Source organism: Molossus molossus, unplaced genomic scaffold (genome assembly GCF_014108415.1).
Source record: "Molossus molossus isolate mMolMol1 unplaced genomic scaffold, mMolMol1.p scaffold_m16_p_1, whole genome shotgun sequence".
Taxonomy (NCBI): Eukaryota; Metazoa; Chordata; class Mammalia; order Chiroptera; family Molossidae; genus Molossus; species Molossus molossus.
In genome coordinates this window covers 143,238,930-143,266,214 of record NW_023425344.1, presented here as the reverse complement: position 1 = coordinate 143,266,214, position 27,285 = coordinate 143,238,930, and the positions used below count along the sequence as shown (strand labels likewise).

Sequence of the window (27,285 nt, the reverse complement as noted above, 5' to 3'; positions counted from 1 at the left end):
TTGTTAATCCTCACCTGAGGATAGTTTTTCATTGACTTTTTAGAGAGAGTAGAAGGGAGGGAGGGAGGGAGGGAGGGAAGGAGAGAGAGGGGGAGAGAGAGAGAGATATCAGTGTGAGAGAGACACATTGATTGGTTGCCTCCCACATGACCCCAACCAGGGCCGAGGACCGAGCCTGCAACCCTTTCGTCTGTAGCCAAACTGGCCAGGGCTGTAAACTTATGTTTAAGTTACAATTTTTTTCCCAACACGTATTATCAAACATATTTTTAGGGTGGATTTAGGCTAACTAGCTTCTGTAATTGATAGAAAATTAAATTTTTCCTCTTCATTGTTCCCACAAAAGGGAATATTTTCTAGCAGACAGAGCCCACAGCACACAGTGACGACTGTGATCGGTAGGGGACTGTGATTAGAGGAAGGTCTGACAGCATGTGGCATCCTCAGGGAATGCTGGAAACACCCCCACAGCCATCCATGTGTCTCATTACCTGAGAAGAAAATGATCTTTCTATAGCGCACGTTCAACTGCGCAGCTTTTGTAGATGGCTAAGAGAAAAGAATGGGGGTTGGTGGAAGAACAAATATAGGGGGGTAGGTGAGAGCAAGAATTTCATCTTGGGCATGTCAAACTTGAGACCCCTGTGAGATACCCATGGACTTAGTGTATGCACAGGCGGAGGTCAGAGGCCTAGGGAACAGTACTACATCCAAAGTTTATAGTTACGGTGTACAACACAATGTTTGATGGGATTCAAGTATATAGTATTAAACAGAGAAAAACTGTCTTTCTTTATTTCTATTTTAAGTGTAAACTTGATAGTTACCTAGTCATTACTAGCTTTGCCCCATGACTTAGTCTCAGGTTGATTTCATGACTGTGTCAGGATTAAAAATGGCAGCCTGGGCTTCTGTTTCCCTTGGTGCCTTCCAGAGCTCTGAGAGTCTCAAGTAGAGAATGAATGGACTTTGGACATCTCAGCTGTCTCTTCCAAGATGTTCAGATCCTGAGTGACAGGCCATCTCCTGGAGATTATTTGCTACATAATATGGCTATGCTTGAAGAGCCACTGGTCTCGAATATATCAGTGTCAACGACTAGCATTTCTTGAGTATCTTTTCTATTCCAGGCACTGTGCCAGGTGCTAAAGGGAATAAGATGACAAAGACACAATGCCTCTCATCAAAGTACTAACAAGGTATATGGTGGGACAAGAAAGTTCATGAGCAGATTAAGTGAAATGCAAGGAGACTTACGTATAGCTATAGAAGTTCCTGGGTTGAAGCACCATTGAGGACAGGGACATTCAGGAAGGAGGAGGCACCATGCCAGGTATGTCTAAAAGGCTGGAGAACACTGACATAAGCAAAGAGGAGAGAAGAGAGCATTCTGACCAGGGCAGAGATGCAGGCACAGGAACGGGGGCCCGAGGCATGTCCAAGGGCTGATGTAAATGTTCCGTGAAAGGCCAGTGATTGGTATTCCTGGCACAAAACTGGCCCTGATTTGAACAAGTGTTAGAAGGTAGAACTCGTGGGTATCGCTCTCAGACTCTTGCTACTTCCCACTGACCCACTGTGCCTGGTGTCCCCATTCCCTTACTTCATCTGAAGAGTGGCCAGCACTCAGCACCCTGGGGAAGCCAGATACCCACAGGATCTGTGCAGAGCTCCTCATTCTTCATATCACCTGTAATGGAAAAGGGGAAGCCCCTGCAGGTCTTCTGGAGTGTGTTTCCATTTGAGAAACCTGTCACACTGAGATATTAGATTGTAACTAAGGTGGCTGTTACAGGTCATGGCACCAGAGGTTCTCCTCTCCACGTGTCATGCAAACATTCCTCATTTCGCCGTAGCAGGGATTTGATGAATTGGCTCTGCTCTCCATGCTCATTTCTGTTATCCATCATTTGGAAGGAGAAATATTTTTTCCTAGCAAGCGTACTCATTTTTTAAAGCATATTTGATGGGTCTTTATCCCCAGGAATCTCCCTGTGGGGATCAAAACTTGCAAAAGCATCTTTGCCTGCATATCTTAAGCTACTGGGAAGGACTGAGCATGGAGTGTGCTAGATACCCTGATGAGCATGTAGGTGTCCAGTCAGATGGGGTTGGCTCAGCCAAGACAAGAGTTCCGAGGAGTAAATTTCCCCATGCAAGATGATATTTCCATTTCATTGACCAAACTGGATTTTGTGATTGCACATAGGCTGCTTTTCTTCTCACAACTTCAAGGAGATAGTTTAATGATCACTTGCCTAAATTATGCTCTGGAATACAACATGCTATGGAGAAAGGCAGTGAGCCCTGGCCGGTTTTGCTCAGTGGTTAGAGCATCAGCCTGTGATCCAGAGAGACCCAGGTTTGGTTCCCGCTAAGGGCACGTACCTCAGTTGCAGTTTGTCCCTGGCCCTGGTTGGTCATGCAGGTGGCAGCCACTCGATGCGTCCCTTTCATGTCAATGTTTCTCTCTCTCTCTTTCTCTTCCTCTCTCTCCCTTCCACTCTATCTGAACAAAAAATGGAAAAGTGTCCTCGGGTAAGGAGAAAAGCAGTGAATTTTTACTGATATAAAAACTGAGAAAGATCCTAAGGAGATCAGGCATTAGAGTGTTAGGGCAGGCAGGGTGGTTAGGGTGTACTTGCCATGGATGTGAGGGCACTACCCATGCTGAGACCTCTGACCTCTCTGCCTAGAGGAAACTCCAGCCAAAATACTATGGTAATCCCCTTCTTTTTTTGACTGGCCTCCTATACTGTTCAATTGTTAAAACTGGGTCACATAAATACTGATTGGCCAGTATACACAGAATAGTTTTGTTAAGATTGGAACTGAGAATGCCTAATCATGCTATGTCCATTTTCTGAGACAAAGGATTATCTTCACCAAGATAGTCACCATTACTCACCACATGGACAGCTGCGTTCTTCATAGGTACATATGTCCCCAGAGGAGAGCGTGAACCCAGCTTCAGTAGGAGAGAAGGTGGTGTGATTACCGAGCCCCAGTGATATAACCAAGCCTGGGGTGTGATGATGGTTGTCACTACATCGGTATGCGGAGTGTTAACACTAATAGGGACAATGAACTGGCATTGCCAGCAGGCAGCGATCATCATGTTATATTCATAAGCTTTGCCAAGTGGGACATGTTTCCTCATTCGGCTGCCAGAGGCCCGGGGTCTGGACTTCGGCTTTAGAAGTTTAGAAACTAAATTAGATGTTTATTCATCTTGCTCCTGTGCTCCCAGTGAATTGAGTCACACTAGCCAGACTCCAGAGATTTGAAAAAAACAACTGAAGTGTCATTTTACTAAATCATAACAAGATTTGTGTCCTGCAAGGTGATTGGAGATGCATGTTATTACCCTCGTGTGTTCTCTGCCTAATAGGAAATGCTCCATGAGAAAGCAAATTAAAACCAGAAGTTTCCTTTAAGAACAAGGAACCAGAGCAGTGGAGTCGGGTGGACTCCTCAGCGGTTTTCATGAAGCCTGGCGTGGTCTCCAGGTCACCCTTCTCACCAAAGGGTATTGCTGTCGAGCAGCACAGCTCTTCCTTTTGGCTCGTCAGAGTGGCCACATGCTGATCATTCTCACACCCCTCTCCTCCTGTCTTCAAGACCAGCCGCCATCCTGTTGCTTCCTTATTCCAGCTTCATCCTTTCTATGTCAGCAGGCATTGATTGCTTGGTTGCTATGATTCTAGGTTGACTGATTTAATTTCACTGACTGCATTTCAGTGTGGTGCTTTCCAAGGGTTTTCAGAGAGGTGCCTAATCTCCCTTCCACATTCGGTACTGAGTGGACCCTGGCGGTGGCAAACTGCCTTTTCTTAGCTTGAGCCTCAGACACAAGTGCTACTTGACCAGATTTCAGCTTCGTTCGTGGCCTGTGATCCTCTCTTCACTGCTTTGGGAGAAAGACTTTATTAGTTGTCTGCTGACAGCTGGTTCACCTCTAACCCCTTAGTAAATAGTGAAACATAAAATACTTTGGTTTCAAAAAATGGGTGCAGAGCTATGCGCAGTGGTGATGGAGGGAATTTTACAAGCCATGCAATTGAGATAAAGAAAGTAAGTCTGTATTTTAGATGATAGTAGGAGCAACTTCCTGTCAGTGACTTCAGGGAAGATGGAATCCATGAATGTCTGTGACTTCATCTTTGCAAAGACCCTGCGGTAGAGAGGGCACCTGAAGGGAGAAGTGGGAAGGAAATATCTCATCTACATCACTTTTATACTCTGAATGGTGGAGCTTCAGGTTAAAAGGAAAAACATTTCACCCCTCTGCTCTCCTATGTCCATCTCAGCATCATCTCCTGGAATCTGTCATTTAAGTAGCAGCTAAATGCTTGAGAATATTTAGCCTGGAGAAGGGAAGGCAGGGGATTGACAGTCACTCATGTAACTAACATTTATTGGGCCTAATATGTGTCGGGCAATTGACAGAGCTGCAGAGATGGAGTCATCACTTTTTAGGGCCTTGGAGTTGCTCACTGTCTGCTGGAAGCAACAGTCGGGTAAATAGATAAGTTTCAGTCCAGGCTTGCTGGTTGTCACAAATATGGAGGGGAAGGCTGGGAGAGCTCCCAGGATAGAGCCATGAACCCTGCCCATCTTGGAGGAAGGCTGCACTAGAGGGGTTGACAGTGATCTGAGTCTCGGAGGACTGTCTTCAAAGGGCTGTCTTGCACAGCCATCGTGCAGAGAGATTGATGGTTTATCCTTCATGACCCAATTATCTAAGGATATGATGCACTTGATGTGTTTGAGAAAAGATGTTCCAATCCATCTGAAACATGATCTTAAAAATGTAACCTAGATCCATATTTGAACATTCGATATCTAAAACTTGGTGATGGGAAAAATAGAATTCTCTGAATTATCAGATTGTTAATTCACTAGTGCCGTACTGAGCTAGCTCAAGAACGGAAAGAGGCCTTATTATTTTTTAAATATTTACCATCTGGAAGGTACCACATAGAGGCAGGAGGGAGGTGGTGCCTAGAGAGTGAAAAGACCCCAAAAGTGCACAGAGAGGGGAATGGCCAACTCACTGGGAGGTACAGTAGCAAGTCATGAATTCAGACCACTTAGTCTGAGCTAGGTGTGTGACTAAGAGGAGCAGAGATGGAGAGGGGAAGGGGGAAAGTTCCACTTCACACCAGCAAGTCAGGAGATGCTCTTGGAGGTCGTAGGAGACTTAGGAAGGGTGGACCAGAAGGATACAGTGCCCCATAGCACAGTGCCTGTGAGCTGGGGCTAGGTGGCACAAGAGACTACCTTCTGGCTTCTGATTTGCTGGCGTGGCCCCTCTAAGGGCTTGTCTTCTGGTGATCCTCAGAAGTGCATTGTGAGACAGTAAATGGAGCCACGGACAAGCGAAAAGTACAATTGAAGGCCAAGGCCAATGGGATGAAGTACAAAGGCGTTCCCCAAATGCAGGTGTTAGTCTGCACAGACTCTGAGCTGCTTACCAATCAGGTCATGACAGACGGAGGGAGGGAGGGAAGAAAGGAAGGAAGCTCTGGGAGTGGGGGACGGGGAGGGAGAGAGGAAGAGCCCAACAACCAAAAAAGCAACGTGTAGACGCACGTGTAGAATTGGAAATCTTCCCAGTTCGGAATCATCAGTTAGTGCTCAAGTCAGTCACCTCCTGACTGGGTGTCGGCGCCCCTCAGGGCTTCAGTATAGAATACATTGTTCGTCAGAACTAACTTTAGCTGCTGAAGTTTGCTGTGTTTTTCCTAACAGCACTCCTGTTGGTTAGAAGCTCTCCTCCTTCTCCTCCCTGCTGTGCCCTCTGTGCCACTGGTGGCATAAGCAGAGGTAAAAGTGGTCTTGTCCGAACTTCCTTCAGTTGTATCTCACCCACAGGAGGAGGTGGACACCTCTGTGCTCCTCCCCATGACTTCCCAGAGGTGCTATACATTTGGCTAACACAAGAATATAAAAATTATACACTTGGAAGAGGGACCACGGATCACATACAGCTGGTTTGCACAGTGTACTGTCTAGTCCAACCCTGTACCATGTGCAGAATTTGGTTTTAGCTGTTTTACTCCAAAGAGGGTGTGCTGCTAACTTTCCACACTTGGGGAAGTGTTTGGTCATCTCCCACTCCCTTCCCGGTTCCTAGTCTTCAGCTCCAGTTGTGTATAAACTTTCTAAGGTATGCGTTTCCTTTTTCTCCAATATTCTTTCCTTTCTCCCCTACATCTTTCCTTGATCTGCTTACTCATTCTCAGCTTTGAAGGTATTGTCCAGATCCCAGGGGCTGACACAGGACTTTTAGCCTTTGCGTTTTCATCAGCAGCACTTAGCTGACGTCCACCTGCACCTAGTTTTCATATGGGAACCACTGCCTGATCACAGTTTTCAGTGAGAAAGCTCTGGAGTGCACCTACTCAAATATATAGGATGCTGATGTAATTGGATGACATTTTTGTAATGACTCAGGTCTCATGGTGACTCTGGTCTATAAATCCAAGTAATATGCTGAAACCTGTTCTGCTCAGTAAATGGGCCTTGGAACTAAGTACAAGGATCAGCTTAAAAGGCTCTGCTTTATTTTATTATTTTTAGAAATCTGTTCTATTATCCAGAGTAACATGAGTAAAACTCAGATTCCTCAGCACTGGCATCAGACATTCATTAAATAAACACTTGAATACCTACCAAGTGCCGAGGAGGAAGGAAAAATGGTGCTGCCCAGAGTAGTTGTGTATCGATAGGACTCTAGTTTCCAAAGGAGGAAAACCCAGATCTGATTGACTTTGTGAACGTTTTTGGACTCCTTTGGGCCTGGGCTGGCCTTTCGTGGCTTATCTAGTTGGCAGTGTATAGAGAGATTTGTTATTCCAGTACCCTGGTGCCTTGGTCTAATTGCATAAAAATTATTATTTCTTCACAAATCTGCCTTTTAGTAAATGTTCTCAGGAGATCTGGAACTGTTCCTAGAATCGAGGGCTTCTGGGCTCAATGCTTGGAAATATTGGAACACAAAGATCAAAGCTTAAATGCAGGTCTCCAGTACAGTCTGTTCTCGCAGTCCATGACAGTGCACAGAACAATGGCCAGACACAGCATTGCTCTTTCTCCTTCCATAGCAAGTTAGAAATTAAGTTTAGGTCAGGTGTATGGTCATTAGTGGGTAATTCTGAGACTTTGAATAGGATTTGAAAATATGTGGCTTCATTCTCATGTTTAGTATATAGGGGATGGACCAAGTCCCTTGGGGCTCCTCTGTTCCTCTCTCCCCCTTGTACTGTTCTTCCTGATGGGGAGCAGTGTCCCATGTCAGACTAGTTCAGCTGAAGTACCCTGAAGAGGACTAGATGGAGTTGGTGGGATGGCTGAGGGTGAGGGAGGAGCTGGCATGTAATGACTGCTATGTGACGGGCACTTCCATGTATTATGTCTATTATCTGCATGCCTCTCCATTCATCTGTCTGTCTGTGCATGTGTGTCTTACATATAATATGCAGTATTATATAGCATATGTTATATATATTGTAATATCTCTTTATAAGGTAGGCATGCCTTTCCTTATTTCACCACAGAAACAGTCTAAGACAGGACATATAGCTTCCCCAAGGTTGGTCACTCACCAGTGTTGTGGATCCAGGATCTGACTCTGTGTCCTTGTTTCTGTAAAGCCCAGGCTGAAGAGAGCACACCATACACCATGAAGCCTCTGAAAGCACAATCAGTATTGGCTCTCAGAGGACAGACCCTTCCTTGAAAAATCACTTTTCTTCTTCAGGGCCCTTCCATCCAATCAGATTAAAACCACAGATTCTGGGTTTCCATTTTTGATAATTGTTCAATTGTCAATGTCAAATGTTGCACTCATATTTTCATATAAAATATTAAAAATAATCTTGGGGAGAGAGAAAATGGCGGGGAAGTGAATGGAGTGACACAGACCATCTCCCAAGACCAAACTGGATTTACAACGAAAATAAAGGCAAATCGTCAGGAAAGGGCAACCGAAAGACACCTTGGAGGACCACTTAACCAGAAACACCCACTCAATCCTGGTAGCGAGAGGGGGCCGGGAGCCCACGGTCCACAGCGGCCTGGGCGGGGACCAGGGAACTCGGCGGGACCAGGGAACTCGGCGGGACGCTGCTACCAAGGCTGATTCCCGCGAACTCTGCGTGCTAAGTCCTCGGCTGGTGCTGCATGGACTCACGGGGACCAGGGGACTGTGCTGGACGCTACTGCCACCTCTGCAGTGTCCCGCTACCGCAGCTCAGTCCTGGGGCTTCTGCTGAGTGCAACGCCCTCGGCTGGTGCCACAGCCACGCAGCTGCCCTTGGCTGGAAGCAGTGCCCTCAGGTTAAAAGTCCCAGGCAGCTCCACGACGCAGAGTGCGGACAGAGGCTAAATTGGCAGCAGCCACTCACCTTGGGCTCCAACAGAGGGAAGGCAGACTGGACTAGAACTGTGTAGGGAAACTCGGGGTTTGGAGGGTGCTAAGAGCTTTCCCTGAGTGCAGCCACACAGGACTGTGGTCATTTTACTCCTCCGCAGGGCCCTGGGGAGAGGCAGCGGCCCCTCCCTCAGAGATTCAACCCCACCTGGTGGCCATTGAAATGCTAATTGAGGCCCATTAACAACAAACACCTGCCTCACTATCAGGAAATCCTCTTACACTGAGCACCTGAGGGAGTTTTTCAGACAACTCAGAAACCAAGGGTCTGCAGGTGACCTCTACTAATAGCCTCCAGGCAAAAAAAAAAAAAAAAGCTAGAGGCTAACTACCATTCCCTGGGCGAGCAACACTAACCAGAAAAGCTAAGACTTGATGGTGGTGTTTAAAGTGGGTCCTCCCTGGTGCATCCAAACCCAGGAGAGGGAGCCACAAACAGCAGAACACCAACACCCACTGGGAAAATTTGGCAGACTCCAAAGCCCACTGTGATAGCCAAAATGGTGAAAAACAGAAACAAAAGCCAAATGAAAGAACAAGAGACCTCTATGGAAGATGAAATAAATGAGGTGCAGTTAAGCAAGTTAACAGAACTAGAATTTAGAGCCATGATGTTGTGGAAGCTCAACAGCCTGTGTAAGGACATGAGCACCATGAGTAAAGACATAGAAATGTTGAAAATAAACCAGTTGGAAATGAAAAAACAACAGGAAGAAATGAAGAATGACATATCAGAAATGAAAAACACATTGGAAGGTCTAAAAAGCAGAGTAGGGGAAGCTGAGGACCGGAACAGTGAATTAGAAGACAGGCTAGAAGAAATCAACCAATCAGAAAACCAAAAGGAAAAAACGATTAAAAAACAGGAAGGCAGCTTAAGAGAACTGTGGGACAACTGGAAACGGAATAATATTCGCATCATAGGAGTCCCTGAAGAAGAAGAAAATAAGCGAGGGCTAGAGAATATATTCAAAGAAATAGTGACAGAAAACTTCCCTAATTTGGTGAAGGAAGAAGGCATTCAAGTTCAAGAAGCACAGAGAGCCCCAAGTAAGAAGAACCCAAACAGGCCCACAGCAAGACACATAGTAATAAAACTGCCAAAAATTAAAGACAAAGAGAATCCTAAAAGCAGCAAGAGATAAGCAAGAGGTTACCTACAAAGGAAACCCCATAAGGCTCTCAGCGGACTTTTCACAAGAAACTCTACAGGCTAGAAGGGAATGGCATGAAGTAATCAAGGTCATAAAAAACAAGGATCTGAATCCAAGACTACTGTACCCAGCAAGGCTATCATTCAAAATAGAAGGTCAAATAAAGAGCTTTTCAGACAAAAAAAAGGCTAACGGAATACATTAGCACCAAACCAGCACTGCAAGAAATGTTAAAAGGACTGCTGTAATTACCAGGAGAAATGGGAAGGAAAATAGAACCACACTAAACAAAAATGGCAATAAATAAGTACATATCAATAATCACCTTAAATGTAAATGGACTGAATGCTCCCATAAAAAGACACAGAGAAGCTGATTGGATAAGAATGCATGACTCAGCTATATGTTATTTACAAGAGACCCACCTCACAACAAAAGACTCACATAGGTTGAAAGTAAAGGGGTGGAAAAAAATCTTCCAAGCAAACAGAAAGCAAAAAAAAGATGGGGTAGCAATACTTATATCTGATAAAAATAGATTTCAGAATGAAGGCCACAATTAGAGACAAAGAAGGCCACTACATAATCTTGAAAGGATCTATCCAACAGGAAGATATAACCTTGGTAAACATATATGCACCCAATATAGGAGCACCAAAATATATTAAAAATCTTCTGGAGGACTTCCAAGGAGAAATCGACAGCAATACAATCATAGCAGGGGACTTCAACACCCCGCTCACATCACTGGATAGATCCTCTAGACAAAAAATTAGCAAGGAAACAGAGACTCTAAATGAAGCACTAGACGAAATGGATTTAATAGATATCTACAGAGAACTACACCCCAAAACTACAGAATTCACATTCTTCTCAAGTGCACATGGAACATTCTCAAAGATAGACCACATGTTAGGGCACAAACTAAGTCTCTACAAGTTCAAGAAGATTGAAATTATATCAAGCATCTTCTCAGACCACAATGGCATGAAACTAGAAATCAATTGCAAAAAAAGGTAAAATATCTGTAACAAAAAAATAAATAAAAATTCATAAAAAAAAAAAAAAAGAAATCAGTTGCAAGAAGAACATACAAAGACATTTGAACACATGGAAGCTAAATAGCATGTTATTAAACAATGAATGGGTCACTGAGGAGATCAAGGAAGAAATCAAAAACTTCCTGGAAACCAATAAAAATGAAGACACAACAACACAAAATCTATGGGATGCAGCGAAAGCAGTTCTGAGAGGGAAGTTCATAGCACTACAGGCCTAACTCAAAAAAGAAGAAAAATCTCTAATAGACTATCTAACCGCACAACTTAAAGAACTAGAGACCAAACAAAAAGAAAACCCCAGAGCAAGTAGAAGGAAGGAAATAGTAAGGATCAGAGCAGAAATAAATGACAGAGAGACCAAAAAAACAATTCAGAGGATGAATAAAACAAAGAGCTGGTATTTCACAAAGATAAACAAGATTGATGGACCCTTAGCTAGACTCACCAAGAAACAAAGAGAGAGAACCCAAATACACAAAATCAGAAATGAAAGAGGAGAGATAACAACTGACACCACAGAAATACAAAAGATCGTTAACAACTACTATGAACAATTATATGACAACAAATTCGACAATCTAAGGAAATGGACAAATTTCTAGAAACACATAATCTCCCAAAACTGGATCAGGAAGAGAGAGAAAACTTGAACAGACCAATAACAACACAAGAAATTGAAGATGTAATCAAGACTTTCCCAGCAAACAAAAGCCCAGGCCCGGATGGCTTCATGGGGGAGTTTTACCAAACATTCAAAGAAGAACTAATACCCATTCTCCTCAAACTATTTCAAAAAATTCAAGAAGAAGGAAGACTTCCAAACTCGTTTTATGAAGCCAGCATAATTTTAATTCCAAACCAGAAAAAGACACAACAAAGAAAGAAAACTACAGGCCAATATCCCTGGTGAACATAGATGCCAAAATCCTGAACAAAATACTAGCAAATCGGATCCAGCAATACACCAAAAAAATTATCCACCATGACCAAGTGGGATTCATCCCAGGGATGCAAGGCTGGGACAATATTCGCAAATCCATAAATGTGATACACCACATAAATAAAATGAAGAATAAAAACCACATGATAATATCAATAGATGCTGAAAAAGCCTTCGACAAAATCCAGCATCCATTTCTGATAAAAACTCTCAGCAATCTGGGAATAGAGAGATCATATCTAGACATAATAAAGGCCTACAGCCAACATCATACTCAATGGGCAAAAACGAAAAGCGTTTCCCTTAAGAATAGGAACAAGGCAAGGATGCCCACTTTCGCCACTCTTATTTAACATAGTACTGGAAGTCTTAGCCACAGCAATCAGACAGGAAGAAAACATAACAGGGATCCAAATTGGAAAGGAGGAAGTGAAATTGTCATTATTTGCAGATGACATGATACTGTACATAGAAAACCCCAAAGACTCCATCAAAAGTTTACTAGACTTAATAAATGAATTTGGCAAAGTAGCAGGATACAAAATTAACGTCAAGAAATCGATGGCATTCTTATACACCAATGATGAACTCACAGAAAGAGAAACTAAGAAAACAATCCCATTTACCATTGTGGCAAAAAAATTAAGATACCTAGGAATCAACTTAACCAAAGAAATAAAGGACCTATTCGCAGAAAACTACAGGTCATTGAAAAAAGAAATAGAGGAAAATATAAAAAAGTGGAAGCACATACCCTATTCATGGATTGGGAGAATTAACATCATCAAAATGTCCATATTACCCAAAGCAATATATATATTCAACGCAATCCCCATCAAAATACCAATGGCATACTTCACAGAACTAGAACAATTACTTCAAAAGTTCATATGGAACCAAAAAAGGCCTCGAATAGCCACAGCAATCTTGAAAAGGAAGAACAAAGTTGGAGGGATCACAATACCAGATTTCAGGTTATACTACAAAGCCACTATAATCAAAACAGCCTGGTACTGGCACAAGAACAGGTATATAGACCAGTGGAACAGAACAGAGAACCCAGAAATGGACCCAAGGCAATATGCTCAATTAATATTTGACAAAGGTGGCAAAAGCATACAGTGGAGTAAGGACAGCCTCTTTAATAAATGGTGCTGGGAAAATTGGACAGCTACTTGCAGAAAAATGAAAGTAGACCATCAACTTACACCCTACATGATAATAAACTCAAAATGGATAAAAGACTTAAATGTAACTCATGAATCCATAAAAATCCTAGAAGAGACTGTGGGCAACAAAATTTCAGACATCATACGCAGCAGAATTTTTACTGACACATCACCTAAGGCAATAGAAACAAAGGAGAAAATGAACACATGAGACTACATCAAACTAAAAAGCTTCTGCACAGCGAAAGATACAATCTCCAAAACAGAAAGGCTACCCACTGTATGGGAGAGCATAATTGCCAATGATATATCAGATAAGGGGTTAATTTCCAATACATATAGAGTGCTCATACAACTCCACAAAAGGGAGACAAAGAATCCAATTAAAAAATGGGCAGAGGAACTAAATAGACACCTCTCCAAACAGGACATACAAATGGCTAAGAAACATATGAAGAAATGCTCATCATCACTAATCATCAGAGAGATGCAAATTAAAATGACAATGAGGTATCACCTCACACCTGTCAGAATGGCCGCCATCAACAAATCATCAAACAACAAGTGTTGGCGAGGGTGTGGAGAAAAGGGGACTCTAGTGCACTTCTGGTGGGAATGCAGACTGGTGCAGCCACTATGGAAAACAATATGGTGTTACCTCAAAAAATTAAAAATTGATCTTCCATTTGACCCAGTGATCCCACTTCTAGGAATATATCCTAAGAAGCATAAAACACCAATCAGAAAGAATATATGTACCCCCATGTTCGTAGCAGCACTATTTACAATAGCTAAGATCTGGAAACAGCCCAAGTGTCCATCAGTAGATGAATGGATAAAAAAGCTGTGGTACAGCCCTGGCCAGTTTGGCTCAGCGGTTAGAGCGTCGGCCTGCGGTCCGGAGAGACCCGGGTTCGGTTCCCGCTAAGGGCACGTACTTCGGTTGCAGTTTTTCCCTGGCCCTAGTTGGTCGTGCGGGTGGCAGCCACTCGATGTGTCCCTTCACATCGATGTTTCTCTCTCTCTCTCCCTTCCTCTCGCTCCCTCCCACTCTATCTGTACAAAAAAAAAAAAAAGGAAAAATATCCTCGGGTGAGGATAAAATTTTTTAAAAAAAGCTGTGATACATATACACAATGGAGTACTATGCAGCTGTAAGAAAGAAAGATCTCTTATCCTTTGAGACTACATGGAGGGACCTTGAAAGTATCATCCTAAGTGAAACAAGCCAAACAGAGAAAGACAAGTTTCATATGATCTCACTTATTTGTGGAATATAATGAACATAACAGTCTGAGGAAGGGGGTAGTCCCAGAGACGCGGAAGTGGGGTACAGACTGACAATCCCCTAAAGAGGGAGTGGTGGGGGAGGGATGAACCACAGAACTTATATGCATGTATGCATGAACAGTGGACATGGACAACAATCTGGGGAAAGGGCAGGGAGGGAGGGGGAGGGGGAATCAGTGGGGGGAAAAGGAGAAACATCTGTAACAAAAATTAATTAATAAAAATAAATAAATAAATAAATAAATAAATAAAAATAAAAATAAAAATACTCTTGGTACTTAAGAAGCACATCACAGGTATTTAGAGAATCTGCTTACCTGTATTACTTGACTGGGTCAGTGAGGCACGCCTGAACTTTCCCCAGTCCGTGGAGGCCCACAAATCTACTGGGATGTTCTGTCCTCTGCATGGGAGCTGAGATCTCAGCGAAGGCCGTGGGACAGGATCGTATTGGAAATTGGTTCAGTATTGACTCGGGTTCATTTTTCTCCATTCTTCTCTCCCACAGACTGTGGTCCTGGCCACTCTCCCATCCGTCTTTCTGGAAGGCGGGCTGGGTAGACATATTAGGTGTTGATTTTCTAACTTCAAGGACTCTGAGATGTTCTTCATTTCTTTGGCAGGTCTTACAGCCTTGTTTCTGGCTTCATTTCCAAATTTATCATATTTGTACATGTGACACCCTGACTACAGAGGCAGGTTTAGGAAGAGAACAGGTATGGGTTTTCCCATCGTTGCAGTGACATATACGGCTGTCATGTTTAGAGGGTAATATAACTTGGCTCTTGAGCTAGATGAGGAAAGTTAAAGTTTTGTTCCACCCCTTAGATATGAGCAGTTACCTAATCTTTCATGCATTTCCTCATCTGGAAAAGGCAGATTGAAATACCTCGTAAGCACGCATTCAGTGAGACAATATGTGTAAGTTGTGTAGCCCAGTGCCTGTAACCCAGTGAAAGCACCACAGATGGTGGCTATTGTCATTATTGTCACTTTTGTGGGGCACGCACAGCATAATTAGTTTCTGTAGAAAAGTCACTGTTCCCCTTGTCCTGATCAAACATGCTGGATGCTACACTCCAAGGAGCAAGAATAGGCTGTCTTCTTCACTGCTGTATGGTTAGCATTTGGCATCACATGGTGAAAAAAATCTGTGAGATTGGATCAAAGTGGCTTTTGTTGCTCTACATGAGAGCCCTGGGCAAATAGATGCCCAGATCTGCACAGGCTGTGGTCCTGAGGGCATCTCTCTATCTCTCTCTCTCTCTCTCTCTCTCATCTCTCTCTCTCTCTCTCTCTCTCTCTCTCTCATCTCTATCTCTCTCATCTCTATCTCTCTCTCTATCTCTATCTCTATCTCTATCTCTATCTCTATCTCTATCTCTATCTCTATCTCTATCTCTATCTCTATCATCTCTATCTCTGACTCACTTTCCCAGTTTCCTACAGGAGGGCTTAGACCCAATGATGACTTCTGGACCCCAGAATAAAATTCTGTGGTTCTCTGCTCACCCCCTACTATGCAAAATTTTTCTTCAGATATACTTTTCAGCTTTTGGTTTGAGGATTCAGGTGGGGACAAGGGGACTGTGAGTCATCACACAGGCATCTGCTGGCCAGAGGGGATCCAGAGCAGGGAGATGGGTACCTGGAGGACACCATCAGGGCCCTGGACAGCTGTGAGCACAGAGAAGATTTATGGAAGACATGCTGTGCTCGCTCCGGTCTGCTCTGAAGGATGTCACCTATAGCCAGTGCTATTGCCATTAGGAGGCTTCAGTGCAAAAATTATAACACCTGGGAAAGTTTACTTGAAGTCCTTTCTCCAGAGTAAATACTCATTTCAGGGTGTTCAACCCTACTTTGTAAATTAACTTTAGTACATGCTGTTGGGTATGCATGCATACACACATGCATGTGTTTAATGTAACTATTTTCTGATGATCAAAGAATAGCCAATCAACAAATATTTATGGAATGCTATTGAGTGCTAATGAGAAGTACAAAAGAAATACAGTATGTGACATAGTCTTTTTCCTCCAGGAATTCAGAATCTAGGTGGGAAAATACATGTAATAACTGTGAAATAATCCTTTTTTACATTTTTTGAGAGGACCCAAGAAAAAGATGGGATGGAGGTGCAGAGTGATAAATGGGAAATGTTTGGGGAGGGTCGAGCGGGTGGGGGTGGCAGTGCTGAAACACCGAAGCATTTACGGACTCATTTATCCCGCACACTTTTGCCGAGCACACCCTGGGCTGAGTACCAGGATTGCAGAAACGAATGACATACTGTCGCCTCCCTCCAGGAGCTCAGAGTCTAACAGAAGAGATGATGGTTGGAGATATCAGCCAACATGGGTGCCATCATGCCTGGGCAGCTGGGGGCACAGAGTAGTAGTACCTGCCCTGGCCAGGCTGGGGGTCGGGAAAGGCCTCACAGGATGAGGGCAGCAAGGAGGGGGAGCTTTCCAGGCTCGGGCAACCGTGTGCGGAGAGGAATGCTCTCTGTTGAGGGTGAAATGCAGTGGCTTCCCATGACCAGCTCCACTTTATCTTTCCTACCTATTTCTATATTTCTTGTTTATTTGGAACTTTGAGTTGAGTGTCCCTCTTCTCTTCAAGTAGAAAGTAAAGATCATCATGAGAGTCTCATTCAGTGCTGTATCCCTAGGCCTGGGACACAGCCAATGTCTGGTCAGTGGTACAGCCAGAGGACTGCCTGACGAGCGTTTTTTGGTCCTCTATCCTCAGTGGGGACTTGAGGGGCCTGCTTAGAGAAGGCAGATGTGGCTCAGGAGAGCCAGGCCGGCTACAGCAGGCCTCTGCTGTCTTCTGGGTCAGAGGCAGGAAAGGGCAGCTAGCTGATGTTCAATGAAAACCTAAGAGGGGAAAATCAAGCATATTCCCCCTGAAGTGGGATCATTTTTGTTTGCACTGGGGGCTTTCTGGAAAGTGCAAAGAAACAAACTAGCTGTTCTAGGCAATGCTAAACTTCCAGGTAATTTGCATTCTCATACCCCATACACATACATCCATGTTAATATGCCAAGAACATTTCTGAAAAGCATTCACAGGAAATTAATAGCAGAAGTGGGGATGTGAATCAGGGAGGAAATGTTCCCTATACTCTTCTATACTTGAACTTTTTTTTATCCTCACCCAAGGATGTTTTTCTGTTTATCTTCAAATTGAGTGGGAGAGAAAGGGAGAGAGAAACTGATGTGAGAGGGACACATCGACTGGTTGCCTCCGGTAGGACCCCAACCAGGGTTGGGGACCAACCGCTACTGAGGTACGTGCCCTTGTCCGGAATCGAACCTGCGACTCATTGGTCCACGGGCTGATGCTATACTGCTGAGCCAAACTGGCCAGGGCTATACTTGAACGTTTTAACATGAACATGAATTCCTCTATAAGCTTGTTTTTTGTTTGTTTGCTTGTTTGTTTAAAGAAGAACAACTTGGTCCTGCCCTTAGAGATTGAGATGCATTCAGTTTTAGGAGGATATGGGGCATCTTAAGGTTTTACTAGCTTCCCAGGTAACTCTGGTGGGCACCAGCCTGGAATAACAACCCAGCTCATACCTCCTCCCAGGAGCCTTCCCTGATCACCCCACTCAAGCTTCTCACTCACACCTGAATTCCTGCAGCAGTTGCCAAGGAGTAAATCACTCACTCACTCACTCACTCACCCACTCACTCACCCACTCACTCACTCACGCTTTGGGCATCTAGGACTGCAGGGCTCACTTCTTATGCAGCTCTTGGAGCCAGCAGCACCTAACACAAAGCTACAGCCCCTCCTCCCCTTAAAAGTTGCCTTCTGCAGACCACCATTTGTGGCCCTTGACTTGATGGCACCAACTTAGAGAATGGAGGGCCAGTGGCAGAGGATGTAAATGTGTCTAGCTGGGTGTGAGTAATAGGGAGTAGTGGAGACTGTGGTGAACTGGCTGGATCAACATTATCAATGGGCATTCAAAGTCACATTTGTTTCAGTCACTGCTGGCCACACAAAACACATCTGTGGGCCAGATTAAGCCTGTGGAGGATCAATCTGCAACTCCGGTGTCTATAAATTCTTGCTGTGTGATCTTACCATTCTCCAGCTTTCATGCAAATGAGGATGGCTTTAACTTAGCATCCCCAGGCCAGAGCCAGTCCCTGGCTTCAGGCTCGTGTCTCCACTGCCTGCTGGCTGCCTTCACATGCACCTGGTCCAGCTCACCACAGCCTGAATGAAATTATTCACCTATCTTCTGTGAGATGTTGGTGCTTTTAGTTGCAAGGAACAGATTCTTTTCAGTTACCTTAAAGAAAAGGGGTTTGTTGCACGGCTTTGTGTGGACTGAACAGAAGCCCCTGACGCTGGTACAGCCCTAGGCATCGGCCTCTCTCACAGCCTCACCCCTGAGCTGGTATTTCCCTCCTGGCATCTCTGCTTCTCTCTCCATGTCTGTACCATCAGCTCCCGCTCTTCCCAGCCTTTCTTACTCTTCAGCCCAAGCCTAGGCAAGACCCAGTGTGGTTACTAGAACTAATTACCACTGATGTCAGGCTGCCCCATGGGTCTCCCCCATGGAGGTCAGACCCCCCCACCCACATAAAACTGCCTAGAGCTGCTTCCCTGCGTGGGGCCAGCGAAAGGAGCAGTGGGAACTTCCAGGTGCTGTGGTGACATTGGGGCCAGCCCTGGGCCTGCTCTTTCTCCTGTGTTCTCCATCACAGATGATGGCAGCTCCAGTACGCCTCACTGGGGACCTGGCATTATCCTGGCCTTCACTTACCACATGGGAAGATCCAGAGCCTCCTGGTGTTCTCTTAACTCCCTTGGAATCTTTCTATTCCCTGGGTCCAGCTGCCACCACCTGCAGACACCTGTCCTTCCTTTGCTTGGTACAGCTACTAACTTTCTTCCTGCCTCAAATCTACCCTCTCCTCACCTGCAAAGCCATTTTCCCATGCACCTCCTCCAGCTATACCTTTTGAGGGCTTTCTGTTACCTGAAGGATAACTGTCTGCCTTAGTACGGGAAACAGCCTCCCTGATCTTGCCACTGTCCATTCCACCAGCTCATCTCTACTATGCACTGATGTATTTTACACTATAGCAGCAGCGCATTGCTCTTGGGTTCTTGAATAAATAGTGCTCTTTTATGCCTTCATTCCTTTATTCCCAGTTAGCCACTCCCACCTGGGCCCCCCGTCTCCTATAAAACTCCCTGCTCACCCTGAGACAAAGCATAGGCATCTGCTACTTCCTCCCTCAGAAACTGTCTCTCTGCTCTGAACAATGCCTGCATATCTCTGTTATTGTTACTACTACTGTCATCTGTTTGTGTCTCTCCCACTGGACTGAGCTCTCGAAGGCAGGAGCTTGTTCTCATTTATCATCATATCTTCAGTATGTGTCAGACCCAGTACCTTGTATATAATAGATGCAAAATAAATATTTGGCAAACATATGAATGCTATGCATAAGGTACACATAAAACACTAAGTAAATATGTATATGTTGCTTGATTGAAAATAACGACCATGAAGTACTTTGAGATCCATGTGGAAATACTTTTTAAAGGTCACTATTTGGTAATAGCTATTCTGACAGGTGTGAGGTGATATCTTCTTGTGATTTTGAGTTACATTTCCCTGATGATTAGTGATATTGAGCATTTTTTTCATATACCTGTTGGCCATCTGTATGTCTTCTTTGGAGAAATTAAAAGAACAAAAGACAGTGTTGTTGGAAATGAAAAATGGTGCAACTATGAAAAACAGTATCGGGGTTTCTCAATACATTAAAAATAGAACTACTATACGATCCCTCAAACCCATTTCTGGGTATATGTCCAAAATAATTGAAATCAGGATCTCAGAGAGATTTTAGCACTCCCATGTTTATGATAGTGTTGTTCATAATACCCACAATATAGAAGCAACTTAAATATCTATTGATATATGAAATGGATAAAGAAAATATGGTATATACACACAATGGAATATTATTCAGCCTTTAAAAAGAAAAGTAACCTGAAATACGTGACAACATAGATAAAGCTTGAGGAAAGACAAATACAGCATGATCCACTTAAATGAGGTATCTAAAATAGTGAAATTCATAGAATCAGAGAGTCAAATGGTAGTTGCCAGGGGCTGGGGGAGAGGACATGGGAAGTTACTAATCAGTGGGGTCAAGTTGAATAAGCTCTGGAGATCGCTGTACAACATTGTGCCTATAGTCAATAAGACTGCATTGTACACTTAAACACTTGTTGAGAGGGTAAATCTCATGGTAAATTTTCTTACCACAATGACACTTTTTAATTAACTTACTTATTATTATTATTTTTTTAATCCTCACCTGAGGATATTTTTTTTTCCATTGATTTTTAGAGAGAGTGGAAGGGAGGGGAGAAAGAGAGAGAAACATCTATGTGAGAGAGACACATCGATTGACTGCCTCCTGCTCGTACCCTCCTAAGGCCAGAGATCTAGGTATATGCCCTTGACCGGGAATCAAACTTGTGACCCTTTGGTGCACAGGCCAGCGCTCTAACCACTGAGCAACGCTAGCCAGGGCACAATAACACTATTTTAAAAAGTCACTCCATGATATTAAACATGGCTGGTACATTTTCTACCACCATTTTTTCTTTAAAAAAAAATTGTGTATATTTAAGGTATACATGATGAGTTGATATGCATATACTAGTGTAGTCATTACTAACAGTCAAGCTCATTAACATTTTTCTTCCATTGTTACTGTTTTTTTGTATTGTATACTATTTATTTTGCATTCTGAAATCTACTTTTAGCAAATTGCCGGGATATAACGCAGTGTCATTAACTTTAGTCCTCATGCTGCCTATTAGATCTCTGGGCTTATTCATCCTACATAACTGCAACTTAGTCCCCTTTGACCAACATCTTCCCATTTCTCCCACCTCCCCACCCCTGGTAATCACTGTTTAGCTCTCTCATTCTATGTATCTGACTTTTTTAGCTTCTAAATATAAGTGAGGTCATGCAGTTTTTTCTTTCTGTGTCTGGTTTATTTCACTTAGTGTAATGTCCTCCAGGTTCTCCATGTTGTTGCAAATGGCTAGATCGTCTTCTTTTATGAGGATGAACAATATTACTATATATGTATCGAGAACAATATTACTATATATGTATCAAATTATGATATATAAATACATGCATATCACAATTTTTTGACCTGTTCATCCATCAATGGTCACTTAAATTATTTCCATTTCTTCCCTGGCTGGTTTGGCTCAGCAGTTAGAGCGTCGGCCGGCAGACCAAAGAGTTGCAGGTTCTTTCCTGGTCAAGGGCACATGCCTCAGTTGCAGTTTGATACCTGGCCCTGGTTGGGGTCGTGTGGGAGGCAACCAATCAATGTGTCTCTCTCACATCAGTGCCCTCCCCCAACAACAACACACACATGCACTCTATGTGAAAATCAATGGAAAAATATTCTCAGGTGATGATAAAAAAAATATTTTCATTTCTTGGCTATGGATTATGCTGCAATGAACATAGGAGAGAGAGAGAGAGAGAGAGAGAGAGAGAATATTCAAGGTACTGATCTTCTTTCCTTTGGGTATATACCTAGAAGTGAGATTGCTGGATCATGTGGTCGTTCTATTTTTAATTTTTTTTAAATCCTCACCAGAGGATATATTTCCATTTTCCTTCAGCTAGAGTGGGATGGAAGGAGGGAAGGAGAGAGAGTGGGAGAGGGAGAGAAAGAGAAATATCGATGTGAGAGGGACACATCGACTCGGAGCCTCCCACAGGACCCCAGCCAGGGCCTGGGACGAACTGCAGCTCAGGTACGTGCCCTTGACCGAAATTGAACCGGCCACAGCCTATTTTTAATTTTTTGAGGAAATTCCATACTGTTTTCCATAGTGGCTGCACCATTTTTTATTTCCACCAACAGCATGAAAGAGTTCCCTTTTTTCCACATCCTTGCCAATAGTTACTTTTATTTTTTTTATAATACCCATTTTTACAAGTGTGAGGTGACTTCTCATTGCCTGCCACCATCCTGATACCAGCTCCCTTCTGACCATTTTTATCTGTTTCTGGTGCCAGCAGCTCTAAGGAAAAGCAGAACTCTGGGATGGATGAGCCCTGTGAAGGTGTGCTGCCTGTATTGGGCATGGCTGCTTGTCATGGGGTTGGCAAGTTGAGATGTTATTCTGAACCATACACTTTTATGCTGAGAACCATTGAGAATGGCTTTATTGTCTTTGAGTAGCCATAGTGAAATAATTTATAAATTATTTAAGTGGCTTGGTATGTAAAACAATCACATGGAGATCACATATGCAAATAGGCAGGTCCAGGACCACGGGTGTCAGTGTTCTGTGCGTGGAGATAAACAGGGCAAAGCTGCTGTTTCTCCTGTTTGGGCCTGCCACACGCACCTACTGATGAAGTAGCCTGGCCAGGGAGCTCTGTGAAGTGTCTCGATCTGAGGAAGATTTTACAACCCCTGTTCTTCTACAATCCTTACTTTGAAATCCTCTTTTAAAATTTTAATTTAGTCTCTAAACTAGATCTAGTCCCTTTTCTTCCATCCTCAGTACGGGCACATTAACACAGTATTCTGTTACTTTTCCTCCCCAAGAAAAGAGCTAAAACCAGAAGAAATTGGGATATACATTAAGAACATTGGCACAGGAAGAAAAAAAATCTTTCTTGGAGTTTTCTTAAGGATTTCTTTCCCTTGAAAAGAAAGCCAGACTGTAAAGTAGAACACACGCCATTGTTAATAAACAGAAACTTCACATATCTAAAGTTCAGTTATTTTCCAAGACACACTAACATTTTGCTCTGTCTGCTTTTCCTAATATGCACATTTCTTTCAGTCCAAGTCCTCATTGTACGGAACATTTACATATCCATCCCAGCCCCAGAGGTTCCTGGGCAGTGAATACGTGCTTGGTGGTTTCAGAAGCACTGGCTCTTACTCATTTCACCAAAAGTAGCAATCTTTACAAATGAAATTTTCCAGGCACTTAGACCCTAAATCAGCCTTGTGGGAATAGATGCTTTAGAATCATATCAGTGCAAGGAGGTCAGACAGCCTTAAAGGTGTCATCCGCTCCTGTGCAGCCTGACTGGTGACGCTACTTTTTGTGGCAGGAGTAGTGGAAGGATTGTACCAGGGCTGTTCTGAACCATTATTATATTTCTTATTTGCTGACAAGCCTCATCCCTTGCAGGCCTGGAGTCTGTTGGTTCCTGTTAATTTGTTCTCATTAAGCTGGTCTCTGGGCCGTAGTGGTGTTTTGAATAAAGTTTGGCTATGTGGGAAGATCCAGGGCTCATTTGGGAGCAGAACTCCCTCTGCGCTGTGGAGGGGGAGTTCTGTGCTGTCAGCCTTGCACCTTGCCTTCCGGAATCCAGCCCTGCCTTCTGCTCTGCCTACCACTTACCGCCCCTGCCTCAATCCTACCTCAATCCTACCTCTTCCCGACTGTGCGGTCCCAACCAGGGCCTGTCTCGGCCCCGCCTGGACCCCAAGCACACACTAGATCTTCCCCTGGGTCTTGATGAGCCAAACAAATTGGGACAGGGAATCATTAGATCCACAGTATCTTAAAGACAGAAATAATATTGGGAATTTTCTGGTCTGTCTGCTTCATGTTCAGATGAGAAAATTTAGGTCCAGAAAAAGGGTCAATGGCTTATGAATGGTGAAGGTTGCATTGGAGGTGACATCGGAACTGGAGTGAGAACCTAGGATTTTATGGAATGATTTGTATTTGGGGTATTTAATAAAAATGTCTACTCCTGCTTTGTCAGATGACTGTGGGTATCTCTAGAACTATACAACATCCCAATCTTTGAAAGGGTTCAGTGGAAAAGGGCAATGGTATTCTAATTTGTGCCAACTTCTGTTTATGCTTATTGCATATTAATGAGCAAAACTATAACCTTTCAAAGACCTGGTTTGGTCATAATAGGGTGACAATGTTCAGGTTAGGGTGATTTGTGGCAACTTGGAACTCATGCTGATAAAATCTCCTTTTTTCCTGTGATGATTTGGTAAACAAAATGAACCTGCGCCCTGGCTGGTTTGGCTCAGTGGTTAGTGCGACAGCCCACGGATCAAAGAATCACAGGTTCAATTCTGGTCAAAGGCACATACCTTGGTTGTGGTTTGGTCACCGGCCCTGGTCAGAGTCATGAGGGAGGCAACCAGTCGATGCTTCTCTCTCTCCCTCCCACTCTATCTGAAGATAAATGGAAAAAATATGTATCCTCGGGTGAGGATTAAAAAACAAAATGAACCTGGAAGGAGCCCTAAAATGTATAGTAAACTTAATATTTTCTTTGTTTTTTTCCACTGAACCATCATCTATCTATAAAGGGACAGTGTCACAGACAATAAAATCGATAACATTTATACACAGAAGGCTGTCTGGTTGGTTTTTAGGATGTATGGGACTCTGTGCTGAATAATGTGCAGAGTCAAGGTGGACCTCAGTTATCATCTGAGTTAGTCCTTTTTGTTACTTATTTAATCGCATGTTTACTTCTGTGCCACCTGGGCCGACAGAACGCGTGATCCCTTTGCTGAGATTGTGTCTGGAGCGCACACTGCGGGTTTTCTCAGCTGGAGTGAAAACGCCCTTCCTTCCAGGCAGGTGTCTAACCACTGTACTGGGGATGAAGTGTTTCAGATCCTTAACTTCTTCCTGTCTTCCAGGCTCTGTGGCTACCCTCCTTTTTATGATGAAAATGACTCCAAGCTCTTTGAGCAGATCCTCAAGGCAGAGTATGAGTTTGACTCCCCCTACTGGGATGACATCTCTGACTCTGGTAAGTCTTGGCTCCTGGTGGGCGGTCCTGGGATGGTACACCCTCACCTGACCCTGACAGGTGTGGGGGAGGAGGGGCTCAGGACAACCTGACCCTGACAGGTGTGGGGGAGGAGGGGCTCAGGACAGCGTACAGTTGGGCTTGACTTGCAAAGTGGAGGACAGACTTGGGACAAGGGGCCCCAATCAAGTCAGGGGACAGGGACTCACTCCTCCACTAAGTCCTAGCCTGCCATGATCTGGGTGTCCCAGGAGTGAAACCGCATTGCCTAGTATTTGTTGAGTGCCTACTATGTGCTGAGCCCTGTAAGCTATACACATGTTCTACCTCACTCAATCCTCAGGACAACCTATAAGATGGTATTACTAGTATCCCCATTGGACAGATGAGGAAACTGAGGCCCGGAAGGTGAAATAACTTGTCTCAAGTCACACAGGTAGTAAGTGACAGAGCTGGGACTCAAACCCAAGCCTTACTCTGGAGTCCATGTCTTAGCTACCAGGCCCACTACAACATTCCCAGGGAAGTTCTGTGTTTTGTCCTTGGGGATAAAGATAAAAACCAAGGCCCATGTAAACTGATGAGATTTCTCAAGCTGATATGAAGAGGACAGTAGTAATACTTCCTATCAAGAAGGGTGCTATAAGAATCAAATAAAATAATAAATGAACAGAACATGTACTCACTGATGAGCTATTCAAATATTACATTTTATTATTTGTGCTATTTCTTCCTAACTGGAAATATCTGCTTCCTTCCTCAATCTTCCAAAACCTAGAGAACAGTTTTCCAAGGCTTGCAGGAAAGAGTCACACAGGGAATATTTTATTTCTGACCTGGGAAGGGCACAGCCTTCCCCTAGAGGCCCAGGCCTGTGGGCAGTGAGCTGCCAGACCCTATGAGGCTGCAGATTTCTAGCTTGGCCCACAGGTGTCATCTTCTGATTCCATGACCCGGTCTCGCATGTTCTCAGTGTCCTGTTGTCGGGTCCTACTGATCCTGGGCCTCCAAACACTCTCCACTTCCCACAAGGGTACATCTCACTGTGACGCCTGGTCCAAGACCTGGCCGGCTTGCAGATGCTCCGGGGGTTTTGTTGAACCCGTGACATCTAAAACATGGAGAGGACATCAACAAATCATCTACCTATGGCAGCAGAGAGTGGAATGAAAGGTCCATGGTGACAAAGATAGTTCATCTCTGAACCAAAATTGTCTTGGCTGCCAGAGGGAAGAGACTTCGAGTTGGGAAAGCAAAGTCCCAACTCAGAGACCAGCTGGTATCACATTTCAAGCTACATACTGATTCCTTCCCTTGTGCCTTCTTTCTGAACAGCAAAAGACTTCATTCGGAATCTGATGGAGAAAGATCCAAATAAAAGATACACGTGTGAGCAGGCAGCTCGGCACCCATGGTAAGAGAGCCTGTGTGTCCACTGCCTTCCCGGGGGAACTTCCTGCTAGCTGTCACTACCTGGGAAAGCCCAGCAATGCTTGCATTTCACTCTGGCCGGTGGCCTCAATCTTGTCCCCATGCCAGCACTCGGAATCTTTGTTCCCTCAGGCTCAATCTTCTAAATGCTCTAATGACAAGTTAGGTGTGTGAAAGATAGCTGTGGCTTTCTCACTGTGCATGAATTTTTTAAGGATCATTTTTATTGAAGGTGATTGCCAACAAGGCATTAAGATGGGAGTTTTATTTCTTGAGCTTATTACTCAGTAGTTAACTGAATTGCATTATATATATTTTTCCTTTTAAGATGCTTTTCAAGTTAGTGTTTCTTCGCTCAGAGGGACTTGTTGAATGTTTACGGCATTCTGTGCACATTTTCAGTAGTGCCCTTGAGGACACCTTGTTTTTGTGCCACTTGGTAGATATGAACCCACCTTCACGATCAACTAGCTGTGACTTTGGGTTCACACTTAACTTCTCTGAGCCCCAGTTTTCTCATCTTTAGAATGAGGATACTGATACCTAGTTTACAGGGTTGAAATAAGCAACATTGAGATAATGCATGTGAATCAGGGATTGGCACAATACTCCATTAAGCTGTTATTACTGCTAAAGCACCAGGAGCATCCATTTGAAACAAAGGCCAGGGGTAGTAAAGTATGCAGTGTAGTGAAAATGAACGGACAGAACCTTGAGTTCAGGAGAAATTCCCCCTAGGAAACAGTGTAGAAGACTGTCCCCTTGTGTATTCCACCATCTCTGGTAGCATTTCCTCCAGGATCTGTATGCTGGTTAACCCCAGAGAGCACCTATTATGTTCCAGGCACTGTACTGATTGCATTAAAATAGCATCTCATGTCATTTCTTTACAATAACCCTGTAAGGTAGGCTTTGCCTCCATGTCAGAGATAAGGAAGTGGATTTAGAAAGATAAAGTAA

The 27,285-nt window shown here is 43.8% G+C and overlaps 1 protein-coding gene across 1 annotated transcript in view; it reads left to right on the top strand.

Moving 5' to 3' along the window:
- The window catches only part of CAMK1D (calcium/calmodulin dependent protein kinase ID), a 411,239-nt gene that overhangs the window by 374,446 nt on the left and 9,508 nt on the right, over positions 1-27,285 (top strand). The window contains exons 7-8 of the mRNA XM_036242307.1: positions 24,782-24,894; positions 26,230-26,308. Of these exons, the coding sequence (XP_036098200.1) occupies positions 24,782-24,894; positions 26,230-26,308 (192 nt within the window). The remainder of the gene's footprint in view (positions 1-24,781; positions 24,895-26,229; positions 26,309-27,285) is intronic.